We start from the raw sequence: 13,145 nt of genomic DNA, 5'->3' as shown, positions 1-13,145 counted from the left end.
AAATGCAGAACAAGATCCCACTTCTGAGCCTTTTTAAGCTAGAAAAACTCATGAGAAACAAAGCCTGCTTTTTTTTTTTTTCCCCTCCTTTCAGATTGGTTTCCAATGAAAATGAATTCTATGCCCCCAGGCTGTGTGCTTCTCTGCCTGTCGGTCTATCCATCCCTCCCTTACAATTTCTGTGCCAGTCAGTAAATTCCAACCAAATGTAACTAAGGGAATGGGGTTGCATGGATGTTAAATTCCCACAAACCTCATGAAAACAGTCAAATAGATACAGGAGAGAAATTCTACTAATACCCCTTCAAAGGAAAGGGTGTAGTACAGCTTTACCCCCTTTTTAACACAGAGCAGAGCTGTTCAATATGAATTTGCACCTCGTTAAAGGAGAAGGAATCCAACCACAGAAGACAAAGCCATAGCAAACCGGCCGTGTTCATTCAGCGGCTCAGGGAGCTACTTGTTTTAACAGTAAGGATAATTAACCATTGGAACGACTTACCAATGGTTGTGGTAGGATCTCCGTCATGGAAACACTGAAACCCAGATCTGCTATAGCTCAAACAGAAATGAATACAAGGAGGTCTTACGGACTGCGTTTTGCAGGAGATCAAACTAGAGGTTCACAACAGTCCCTTCGGGCGTAAAACTATGAGCCTGTGTGTGGCGTGGTAATTTGTTTCCTTGAAATGTTGCTATACTGGCATCTGAGAAGTCAAATGACTGCTGCAAGTCTCCAGAAAAAGCCATGGGCATCCGTGTTAGCCTGGCAACATGGATCTGCCCAGTGCAGATGGTTACGGGATGGTTCTGCTTGTGGCCTTGCCCATAGTCCTAAGAATGGGTTTGTCTGGGGCAGCAGCAGGTGTGATCCCAGCCCCAGTGAAACCAGTCTCTGAAAAGCTCCAGAAAGCCAAGAATCCCTCAAAGGTCTCCCTATTTTTCATCTCTGTTCAGTGCCAGGGTAGCCATGAGATGTTGCCATTACCTTTTGCTGCATGGGTCACCACGCACGTGTTCCTGTAGGACTAGATTAACTTGACTGAGCAGCTGGCCGCAAGATGAGTCCACAGATGTGGCTCCCTGTATGGGAAGTAGACATTACCTCCCTGCTGTCCTTATCTGATCCATACTAAACCGTCTTCCAGAGGGAGGGTTAGCAGCCAACATACAACTGAAGTTTTATGGTTATATTGCCCTTCTGCGTTCTTGATTTGTCATCTCTAGTTAAGTCTACTCTGTGTCTTCATCACAGTGCAGTTTTCTTGCTCTTTTTTCCTTTTGCACATGGAAATATGGAAAGGCATCCTACTAATGCATCTCAGCCTGATGAGATCTTAATCCTGGGTGGGCTGCAAGAGACAAACACAACCTAATTTCGCTCTGCTCCCTAAACCCCAAACTAAGTTTGAGAAATTTGTGAGACCACTGTATGAAGTTGGTTTTTTTTAAAAAAAAAAAAAAAGGTGATGTGGAAAATTCAGAGATGTCTGTAGTCCATACCTCAAAATGCTTGGTAAGCACAGCCTTATATATTGATCTCATACCCAACTACGCAGTGTCTGCTGGGCTGGCTAGCTCAGGTGTAGGTGTTTCCATGTGAGATGCACACACCTTGTCAGGGAATGTCATTCCCTTCTCTCTCTCAGCCATCCAGGTTAAGCACAGCTGACTAGAACACACCAAACACTGGGTCTTCCCAGGAGGAGCTTATCCTTTCCACGGGACAAGCTCTCCCAGGAGGAGCTTCATACACAGCATGGTCAGGACCCTGCCACAGCGCCTTGACTCATCTTGGGGAAAGCATTGACTAAACAACGCTACCATCACCTGGGTCTTTTTTAACAGTTATCCTTTCTTTGTTGTTTCTTTTCCCCCACCTCTTCCAGGTAAATTTTATTCTTTTTATCAATATTATCAGAGTCCTAGCAACCAAGCTACGAGAGACGAATGCAGGGAGGTGTGACTCAAGGCAACAGTACAGGTAAGTCACATAGCCTTTCCACTTTTTGGGAGATGTCAAAGTCCTTGTTTCACCCCACTGACTACAGAGGGAGCCCAGGGTGACTAGTTCATGGCGTCTGCACTGTAGATGTCTAAAATAAGATGAGAAGAATTCTGTCTTCCAAGTCTGGTAATGCAGAATGAATCAACTGCAGATTAAACATCTCCTAAACTTTTCAAAACCAACCTGGGGGACCAGCCTCATAGGTTAAAAGAGGAATTCAGTCTTTCAGCCAGTTTGGAAGTGGCTGTGCCGGCCTTGAACCAAAAAGTGGAAAAGTAAAAGCATTATTTATGCTGTTGAAGCCCCTAAAACTAGTACCAATTTATTTATTTCTATTTATTTCCCTCCTGTGCTTTGTAAAACTCGGTCTATTTGTTAAATCTCCCCTTCAGCAAGTGTTTCAGTGCCTTTGCTGAAATAAAAAAATGATTCCCAGCTCTTTGCTGGAAATCTGGCTTTTCCTTGTTTGTTTTGTTTTCTTTTGTTCTGCCAGCTCTTCTCTCTTGATAATTTGGGATATTTGTAGCATGGTCAAAACTGGACAGAAAAAGCAGATTGCTGAGACACCTTGGCTGCTTGAGAGCTCCCCAGGTTTCTCATAATCTTCCGAGCTCGACTGACCATGACACATGCAAAGGGGGAGAGCAGAACGATTTGGGCTGCAAACCATGAGCTCATTGCTACCATCCCACTCGCCAAACACAAGACATTTCATTTGAAGCAGCAATGAGATTTGGCAGGAAAACACCTCTCCATTTTTCTTTGCTGCCCTGTCAGGGCTCTGATTTATCTATTTATTTATTTACCCCTGGCTGAAGCTTGCTATTAATTATGGTTTGGATGGGACCTTCTCCTTTTAATGTGTTAAATTCCCTCAGTGGTTTCCAGTTGCTGGACAGAGGAGGTACCAGGTCTTTCTGGTAGTGATGTCTGCCCTTCTCAATAATTGCCTGCACTTGGTAACTTGCTTTAACTCTTGGCAGAAAGTTTAATCCTTCAATTAATATCACTTCCAGGAAAAGCTGGTTCCCTCAGGCAGAAACCTAGCCAAGTAGTCAGGGTTGTGCCGTACCTCCCCCAGTCCCCAGCACAGGCCCTACACTGAGATGGAGCTACTGCTTTAAAAAGGCATTTCCCAAGTGATACTGCAGTCCCGAGCATCTCCTAAGAGTGTTCGCCTTCTGCTTACCCCATAGTGCACTGTCCTTCTTCCCTTGATATCTAGAGTAATTCTGCTCCTACATGCACCTCCCTCTCCACCAGCTCTGCCCGTTGCACAGGAGGCACTAACCCAGGGTGGACCTTCATGTCTTGCCTCAACAAGCAAGCAGAATCACTGAACAGTTGAGGTTGGAAGGGACGTCTGGAGGTCATCTGGAAGTCATCTAGTCCAAACCGCCCTGCTCAAGCAGTGGCACCTACTGGCTGTACAGGACCATGTCTAGTTGTTCTAAGCTGAAGCAGAGCCATCCTTTTGGGAGAAGGGGATTTAGTGCCAGTCAGAGGCTGAGGGCCGGAAGCAGCAGCGCCCATTTCCTTCCAGTCACCCTTCCACGCTCTACTCATGTTCCTGACCCAAAGCTGGGTATAGTCTGAGGCTGAAAAAGACACCTGAGTGTCTTCATCTCCAGTACCTACAACAGCATCACGTGGGGGAATACATGTGCAGAGGGTTAGACTAGCACATCAAGACACTCTGGAGGATGGGCTGGGTTGTGTCACATGCCATAAGAGAAGCAACAGTTTGAAACTGCAGGTGGGCATGGTGCCTCTGTAAATGTAAGGTATCCAAGTCTAGCCAAGGGGACATGTAAGCAAGAGCAAAATTATGCACAACTCACACTCAAGGTATGAGGTGGGCAAGCCTGGCTGGGAGGCTCCCTCCATCCACTAATTTCCTCTGTGTCTTTCTTTCTTTATTGCTATAGGAAGCTGCTGAAATCTACCCTCGTCCTTATGCCTCTGTTTGGCGTTCACTATATTGTTTTCATGGCTATGCCATACACAGATGTGTCAGGGATTCTTTGGCAAGTTCAAATGCACTATGAAATGCTGTTCAACTCTTTCCAGGTATTGTAACTGTTAAAAGTATGGGTGCAAACTGTGAGAATGTCATTGGGAGAGGGGGGAAATCGGAGCACAAGGTTGTCTTTGGAAGCAGGACTGTTTTTACAATACGTCAGTTTTCATTCACAAGGCAATTTGACAGTATTTTCACGTATAAAGGCTCAGTGTGCCAACAAAAAAAGCGTTCCTGTTGAAAGATAACTTGCCCCACAAAATATTAATCTCTTTAGATCCGGGTTAGACATAAGCTGGTGGAGATCCACAAAGATATGTTGTTTCAAATTAGCTTCCAATTTGCTTGTCCCAAGTTCTCTTTCAGTCCTGTGAGCGGATTCCTCAGTTCTAGGTTGGGGCAAAAGGCAGGTTCCATCACAGCGTTGGTCCCGTACAAGACACAGCAGCGAGAATAGGCGACTCTCTACAAGCAGAGCAGTTTATCTCATCACCGCACACACTCCCCTGAGAGGTTAGCTTTTGGCTCGCATGCTGCTGTCTTTGTCATGGTTACCCAGCGTGGCTGATGAAAGGTGGACAGTGGGCCTGGACAGATGGCAGTTTAGAGAAACTGTAAGGGAGATGGGGACCAAGCTTGTGTTCGTGTGCTTCCACAATTCATGTTGGGTGCAGACAGGATAAAATAGTGCGTGACCTCATTGGGTAAACTATTGGCCAACAAAAAGATGTGGATGGATTGCTCACATGTGAACTCCTTTGCTGATCCCACTCAGCCAGTTTTGCTCCATACACAGGCTGCCCCACTTATAGCCAGAGCTGGAAAAGTCCCATCAGGACCATCTTCCACCCTCCCCTCCTGGAGCACTGGAGATACGTGTAAACACCTCTGGTGGAGTAGACCCCACCACCTTTCCAGGCACCCATCACCATCTCAGAACCTTTGAAAAAGTTCAGGAGTGAAAATAGACCTGTTAGCTAGAAAGTGACCCAGAGGGCTTATATAGTCTATCAACTGCAAGGAAACGTCTGTGTTTATCCCTCTCTCATGCACTACTGAGCAATGCAAGGTTTCTTACGCGTGTTGTGCTCATCAAATTATGAATGCTCTTGATTTCAGAGGAACACTGGGATGCTGGGCAGCGCCATCAGAAAAGATGCAGCAAAATTAACATTATTATGTTGGGTTTTTTTCCTTCTAGGGATTTTTTGTTGCCATCATATACTGTTTTTGCAACGGAGAGGTAAGTCACCGTCTTCTTAATTATTTCCCTCCTTTGTTAGGTTAGTTCCACACACAGACGGACGGTGGATGCACAGCAGCATATCCTCACTTATTCTAGAGACACAGCCCTGTTTTGCAGTCAGTCAAAGATCTGTCAGTCCACATAGAAAGTTCATACCCTCGATTTTGATCACGTACAACATCCAGGTCAATAGGTCACCAAGAATTGAGCTGCTGGAAGTAGCTAATGGAGAAAAAAATGGGAACATACAGGTTTTTCTTTTCTCAGCACAAGTGCTCTTTAGTGCTGCTTAAAGTCAGATCTGTGGCAGGAAAAAAAAGTGGATCGATAGAGTAGCTGCCTGACCAGAAAGCCCTTTGGATTGCCTAGGCTTTTTTGACCTTTTTTTCCTATTTCCAGAGTCATATGCTTTAAAATCTTTGTTTCCATTAGTCCCCCTGTGGCTGCAAACTAAGATACTAGATGGTCAGTGCATGCGCACTGGAAAAGAGCAGAGCTACTTTCATGGCCTGGCATAAAATTGTTTTGGCCTAAGTCTATGTATGGATTTTTAGGGATTTATGGATTTAAGGATTGCAACTACAAATATGCTGCTTATGTTCTACAGCATAAAACCAAGATAAAATCCATACCATAAAGGGAATTGATCTCATCCTAATGTTAGCCATCTCAAAGTGGGATACTTAGTCTACAATAGTCAGCTAACTCCTTCCCAGAGGAAATTTCTAGTGACTCAGGCACCTCTGGAGGTAGTTCATCCCTGACGTTCATGGCACATTGAGAGGGCTTTCTCCTCGATGTGCTGCTTACCTTCCCTTAATCCTGGGAGAGAGTTAACCCATATTTTCAGTTAGATGTTTTCATCCATTCAAGCTTTGCAATGTCAAATATTTCATTTGGAAAGGATATATTTAATGTCAATTTACTGTTCCTTCCAAATTCCCTCCCCAGAGAGTTTCTCACCCATTCTGTCAGTAGATACTACCTCCTTCTGATAGTGTCTGCCCCTATCTCCTCCCACTCATGCTTTTTTTCCCCTCCTTGTCTCCCAGGTCCAAGCAGAAATAAAGAAGTCATGGAGCAGGTGGACATTAGCACTTGACTTTAAAAGGAAAGCACGAAGTGGGAGCACAACCTACAGTTATGGACCAATGGTTTCCCACACCAGCATCACAAATGTAGCCACAAGAGGAGCACTTGCCCTCCATCTCAATACGAGACTTATACCAGGGACCCTCAATGGACACCGGAATTTGCCAGGTTATGTAAAAAATGGGTCCATTTCTGAAAACTCCATGCCTTCTTCTGGACCAGAGCAGTACAACAAAGATGAGGAGTACCTGAATGGCTCTGGGCTTTATGATGGAGACAGACCCACAGTACTTGTTGAGGAAGAAAGAGAGACAGTGATGTAAAGAGAGGATGCAAAAAAAGAAGGAAAAGGATGAAAAAGGTTCCTGGAGAGCATTTAGTGGGCAAAAGAATATCAGGCCACGCATCGGATGCCAAGGGTTTCCATACAGTTTCTCTGTTCTGTGGAACAAGAGGTTAAGTTATATGGGAAAAAAAAGTGAGCCACCAATGTGGCCAGCTGTCGATCACATGCATGTACTCAGTGATCTGTGTCTCCCTGGTGTTAACAGAGGCAGGGCTATCCAGAGCCGCTGGCCTTGCCACCTGCTGAACAACAGCGATACTGAGGGTTTGCGAGGGAGGGTCGCAAAGCAACACGTGGTCCTTGGACCTCTTGGAGAGCGTGGGCAGCCAAGGAGGACAGGAGGCTCACCCAGTAAAGCAAGAGTCTTGCAGGCAGTGTACAGTGCCATCTTCTTGCCAAGGGGTACAAGCCACCCTGGGCATCACCGTCTTCAGTTTGGTTTGTGCTTTCCCGGTAAAGTCTGCCTGGTAATACCCACAACACTGGTCAAGACCCCTTTGGGGGTCACAGCTGCCCGGCCTTGCAGACAAGCACTCAACACGGACAGCTCAGTACTACCAGTCTCATGTCCTTCCGTTGGGCAATCTCACTCCTTGGCAAAATGCTCCTCTGGGGTGGGCAGAGCTAACAGCTCACGGTTGCTAGATGCAGGCAGAAAACTCTATTCTCCCCTCCCTGACCTGAGTCCCAGTAGAAGCCAGAAACCAGTGCAATTTTAGGATGGAAAATGTGGTTATCAGAAGGTGCGCCACTTTCGTTCTTCCAGATGCAGCAGTGGAGAGGGGCCCACCAAGTGTGTCAAGGCAGGGCAGGCAATTTGGAGATCTTGGGTGTGTGCACCTGTGTGTGTGTCGCTAAAATCAGTTCAGAGGATAGCCAACTCAGCCCTCTCTTTCTGTGGGTGCTCATGGAAACAGGCTTCAGCCATTTTAAAAACCTCTAAATTGCTTCTCATTCTGCCCTTTAAATGTCCAGTTTCTCACTAGCCCAAACCCTCATGAGGAGTAAGACTCCATCAACAGTCAGCCCATATCACCCAGAACAGAGCCAGACAAACCTACCTTTCTGAGATCTAACGGCAAATTTGCTGGATCAAAGCACAGGGATTGCTGGGGGATGGCCACCTTCTGAGCATCTTCTGCACTTCACTGCTCTTTGTGGTTTGGTCACACACACACATATGTACACTGGGTCAGACTCAGTTGGTGTAAACAAGCCTAACTTCAACCAAAGTCCCTGTGTCTGCCTACAGATGCTCAGATGAGGAGATGCTATTGCAGTTGCCTCTGATGGGAAGAGCACAAGGAAATACCTCCTTCCTACAGGAAAGAGAGACCAGGAATATTTTGTCACCCTGCAGAGTATCCCTTGCTGGTGGGTTTTTTTTTGCAGGGTGTGTTTTCTGATAGACACCACCTTTGGCAGCGATGGAGAGCTACAGTCCTTGTTGGCCAACAGCGCGTTGTGCTGGGGCTGTTTCACACCAGCTGATCATCTTGCGAAGGGTCTCTGCCAGTTTCCAAGCATGATACAGAATTGCCCAGAAGTGGAAAATTAGGAACAGTGGCCAAAATTCCTATTGCAGCATGTACTTCCCCAAGGAAGGACTCGGGCTGAGCCAGCTTGGACCCCCCCTTCAGCCCCTGTCATCACCATTCCCTTGCTGCAGTCTAAGAGTCAGCTTCTCATGGTGCTATTTTTCTTTTTCTTTTTTTCCTTCTTTGCAAGTTTCTAGTAACTGAAGCATTTTGACCTCACCTGGCTCTTACTCAAAGGGAATAGGAAAGAGGTATTGGGAAAGGTTGCAGCAGTCCTTTAGGATGCAGGCTGGATCAATGGGATAATGTACTCTCTATCCCAATGCTTTAGATACAGATGCTGGGTCACATCAACCAGCACTTGTGATGCATCCAGTCGATGCAATCAGCTGGTTTCCTATGGGCAAATTAAGGACTAACTTCCCGAAAACTTGGAAGAAGGCCAGGAAGACCAGTTGGGATCTTGACTCTGCATCCCACATCTTCTTTACACAGCCTCTCAGGGCCTGATCCAAAGCACAGCGAAGGCAAGGAGAAAAACCTCCTCCCTTCAGCATCTCTTGAGTTTTGGATCCAGACCTGGTAGGGGATGTGGTGGCTGAGAGGGAGTCCTCTGCCAGGCACTGAAGCACCTCTCCACCAGCTGCAGACGTACATGAGCAGGTCTTTAAAAGCCAGTATTTATTTGTGATGTTCTTTTCTTGTCTTGCGTCATTGAAATAAGTCAAAACTCATCACAACCATTTACCACCAAATGGCAGCTATTGAAATGTAAGGTTTTCAAAGAATAATCTTTTTTCATGCTCTCTCATTATTGTTGTTGTTATTCACATAACAATGCTAGCAATAGTATTACAGAGAAGTTAAGTCATCTTGCAAGAGAAGTCAACTCCAGTGAAAGTTTGGCATGGAGAGCTAACCAGCTCCGCGGCGGTTTGGGCCAGCCCAGCTACACTCGCTGCTCGCCTTTCCCTCACAGATGCTGCTATGGCTTCTGGAGGCAATCAGATGGGGCAGACATTACTAACAGTCAGCTGCCAGAGTGTGTACAGCTGCATCATTTAGTATCCCATGTGGCTGAACTGCCGATGAGAGAGAACACTGCATATGTTGGCTCTGGCTTTCCATCCTTCCAGAAGTATGTTGTGCTTAAATCCTGCCAAGTAGATGCAGTGACCCTCCTGATTTTCTCGCTCAAAGAAATTTCCTAGTATCGTTTCACTGCTGGAACAAGGGGAAAAAAAAGACAAAAAAAAAATATCCCACCAATGACTCACTATTTGCTTGTGTTTGTTACTGAGAACTCAAGTTTAATAACATGTTTGACAATCACTTTACAAAGTTCAAGGAATTAGCAAAAGCCATAAAATTATTTATAAATAAATACAACACCCCTCATAAAATGCAGCCCTCACTTGAAATGCATTAATCACTGGGTTATTTAGAATAAATGTCTAAAAACTGTTGTTAAACATAGATAAAAATTACAGGCATGAGTGATGTACAGGGGAAGAAATATTTTCTTAATTCTTTCAATTACAAATCAGACATAATAGATACTATTTTTTTATCTGGTTGTCCAGGTGCATGAACAATATTCATGCAAAAACTGGGAAAATGCTTGTACCAAAACAGGGGAATAACTGTCACTAAGGTATGGCAGACTGCACATCTGTCAAAGCCTGTTCCTATCATTCCTGGGCTGATCGTAAACTCTTGATTGAGTGTGTAGGCCACAATCTGTTATCTAGAGATACAAGGACATCCTTCACTGGTTTTAGCAAGGAAGGAATCAGACCTGTCGTGTCTAAAACCAGAAGAAACCACACTTGAAATAAGTGGTTGCAATTTGCCCTGGAAGGGCATCCTGCAGGCGCTCAGCCAAAGCCTCCATCCAGAGTGGGGTCCTCCATCCCTGGAGATGCAGACATTGCTCAAGGGCAGCTTACCCCATCCAAAGGTCTGAGTCCACCTGGGATGACAGCCCCTTCCCTGTCTGATTTATTAGTGCAAACATAGTCCCGAAGGCTACAGAAAACAGAAGGGTGGTGAGGTGAGGATGCACTCTGTGATTCATCCCCCGACCACTGCAAACCCTGCAGGCAGGACAGGGTTTGTGCCCATCCTGATTCAGGTCCAACAGGGCACCATGGAGCAGAGAGAGCAGCTTTGGAGTCAGTGTACAGCAAACACACAGGCAAAGAGGTTTTCTTAAGTTCACTTCAAGGAGGCAGAGGTCCAAAGGAGCTGGTTGCCTGAAATTTTTCTGATTTTCTCTCCTCCATGGTGTCACATCTGTGCCCCTTTTCTTCCCATCCTGCGAAGCAACACTCAGGAGTCCCATAGACCCTCTCACTTCTCTAAGCATGCGGGGCTGGCACAGGGCCAAGCTGTGTACTGCAATACCCCAGCCCACTGGCTCACACAGGGAGGAATCTCCTTGCCCATCTTTTGGATGGGTGTCCTCTTCTCCAGTGCCACAGAGATGTTGGGTTTGGGTAGGGAACCTCCCCCCCTGACAGGTTCATCTCATCGTACCAGCCCTGCACCTCTTCTATCCCCATCCAGCACCATGTGCTCTTCCTCGTGAGTCCTCCCTACCTGATCTACCTCTTTTCTGGAGGGACACAGAGCTGTTAAGCGTCCCTTAGCCTTGTGTTTCTTAAAGATGACTTTTGGCAGAAGCCTTGTAATTTCTGCTTTGCCTGGATATGTGCAGACAAATGTTTTTACACCTATATACTGCTTGGTCTTGGTTCAGATGAGATCATGTCTTGTCCTATCCCTCACCACTCCTCAGCTACGCTTCTTCTTGTCTGATACATATTAGAGCCAAATCAGTTCACAAAGATCTCCCAAAATCAAACCCTTCAGCCAACGTTTGGCTTTATTTATCTGTCTATGGGCAATTGGCTGAAGGTTGTAGAACATCCACATTTCTGGTAAGAATTTTCCATTTTTTAAACTATGAAGATACATGAAGAGGGAAGAACTCCAGTACTTTATTCCTGTTTATTCTTTTGACAAATTCAATGTCTGGCTTATAAAAGTTTTTAAATTCCAGGTTCTGATGTTTCAAAATGTTAAGAAACCTCATGGCTAGTTTTGGTTCTCTTGCTTTTTCACTGGCTGATTTTTCTGCACACTTTCCACCTAGAAAGCTTCAAGCAGAATTACTGGTGATGAGGAGAGTGGTCAGTATATCCCTGAACTGGCCCAAATCTCTCGCTGTGGTCAATGACTCTTTCACCTGAGATAGGACTGCATGAAATGACAGAAAGCACTTTAAGAGTTGACCTTTAAGGGAGAGGTTGTATGAACCTGTGAAGTCTTTTAATGTGCAACATTTCTTCTTACTGGTGTACGTGCTTTTCTCCACTTGCTGGTGCCCATGGGTTGGCTGAAAACCAGTCTGTGCCCTGTCATGGGAAGTTCACATCTTCTCTGGCCTTATCTGAATTTTACAACATTTCAGCTGTAACAGGAAGCAAAGGAAGCAAAGGAGCCAGTGGATCTGGGGCAGCAGTATTTTCCAAACGTGGGGGGGTAATAATGGCTCCTCAGCTGTGTAAACTGCCACAGATTGACATTGCACTGATGGCTGCAAGTTGCAGAGTGCTTGGCAGGTGAGGACGCTTTTATTTAAGGCTGTGAGCAGGTTAACAGAGGTCTTCACCGCGGCACCTGCTGACAGCACCTGCCAGGGAACAGATGATCTGCACCCTCAAGTCTAGGAAAATCAGGGTTTTTTCAATGAGCTTCATGCTGGAACAGGTTTACTGTTTGATTTTTTTGTTATTATTTTTACTGCTCTTTCTGATGGGCTGCCACATTCTGCAGGGTAAGCAGAGGACATACAATATCCCTGGCCAGCTACGGAGTTTTTCAAGCATCCAGTGTGATACAGAGTAGATTTTGTATCTCATTCCTCTAGGGTATCTTGAAATGAGAAAAATATTAAATTGTAAAGGAAATGAGTTTGTGAAAGACCCTGTAAATAAATTTCCATCGTGATTGGCTATGGCTGTCTGGGTTTGCCTGGAAAACATAATAGTTTATAAATTGTATAAGTAAAATAAAGAGCATGTTCATCTCTGCGGACATTCATTGGAAGGCAGTTCTCCTGGTTCTGCCCATGGAAGTGAAAGGTTGAACCTTCCAGACAGCAAATTCTGTTGGCTCAGGGAAATGTTTTGTTTTGATGGCAAATACTGCCATCTGTATAAAAACTATTTGGTTTATTCTGTTCTACCCAAACTATTTTTGCAACCTCTCATAAAATCAAAATTCAAGCTTAGCTCTTAGCTAAAGGTGGGAGAGCAAAAGAAAGTAGATATGAGTTGTTGTAAAGACACATAATTAGCTGAACAATAATAAACCATAACTCCACCACTTTGATTTTTTTATATATATATATTACATATATATATATATATAAAAATTTTATAGATATAATATATGTGAGAGGGTTTTGTGTGTCTGTATATATATGTATATATATATAGCCTGGAAAATGCAGATTGAGTTTGTTTTCATTCAGGAAAAAGACAAAATGGATAAGAAAAACAAAAAAATGCAGGTTGGCTGCTTTTTTTTTTTTTTTCCCCAATAATGCTCAGTTGGGCAGAAATTTTAAACAAGAAATCTGGTCTCCTTGATGTTTCCATGTCCTCCTCGGCCTCTCTGTAGTGAATTTTCCAAAGGTTATTATGAATGAGTTGGGATGGAGAGATGCATGGACATGTGGTTCAGATTGCCTGTGACCAGCTACTGGTCATTTAAAGCTCAGAGACATCAAGCAATCCTGTGCTGAAACAGAGATATCGCTGATGTGCCTCATTTAGTGGTTAACCCCAAATTAATTTGCTGTGTATATATCAAGTCTTGTAATAGGC

The 13,145-nt window shown here is 44.8% G+C and overlaps 1 protein-coding gene across 1 annotated transcript in view; it reads left to right on the top strand.

Moving 5' to 3' along the window:
* PTH1R (parathyroid hormone 1 receptor) overlaps nt 1-12,639 on the top strand; it is a 120,590-nt gene extending 107,951 nt beyond the window's left edge. Inside the window, exons 10-13 of the mRNA XM_037387337.1 lie at nt 1,890-1,984; nt 3,937-4,078; nt 5,230-5,271; nt 6,327-12,639. Coding sequence (XP_037243234.1) covers nt 1,890-1,984; nt 3,937-4,078; nt 5,230-5,271; nt 6,327-6,689 — 642 coding nt within the window. The 3' untranslated portion in view covers nt 6,690-12,639. The remainder of the gene's footprint in view (nt 1-1,889; nt 1,985-3,936; nt 4,079-5,229; nt 5,272-6,326) is intronic.
* Nucleotides 12,640-13,145: the final 506 nt, after the last annotated feature.

The sequence above is a fragment of the Falco rusticolus genome, chromosome 4 (assembly GCF_015220075.1).
Source record: "Falco rusticolus isolate bFalRus1 chromosome 4, bFalRus1.pri, whole genome shotgun sequence".
NCBI classification, from domain to species: Eukaryota; Metazoa; Chordata; class Aves; order Falconiformes; family Falconidae; genus Falco; species Falco rusticolus.
This window is presented reverse-complemented; position numbering and strand designations above follow the sequence as displayed.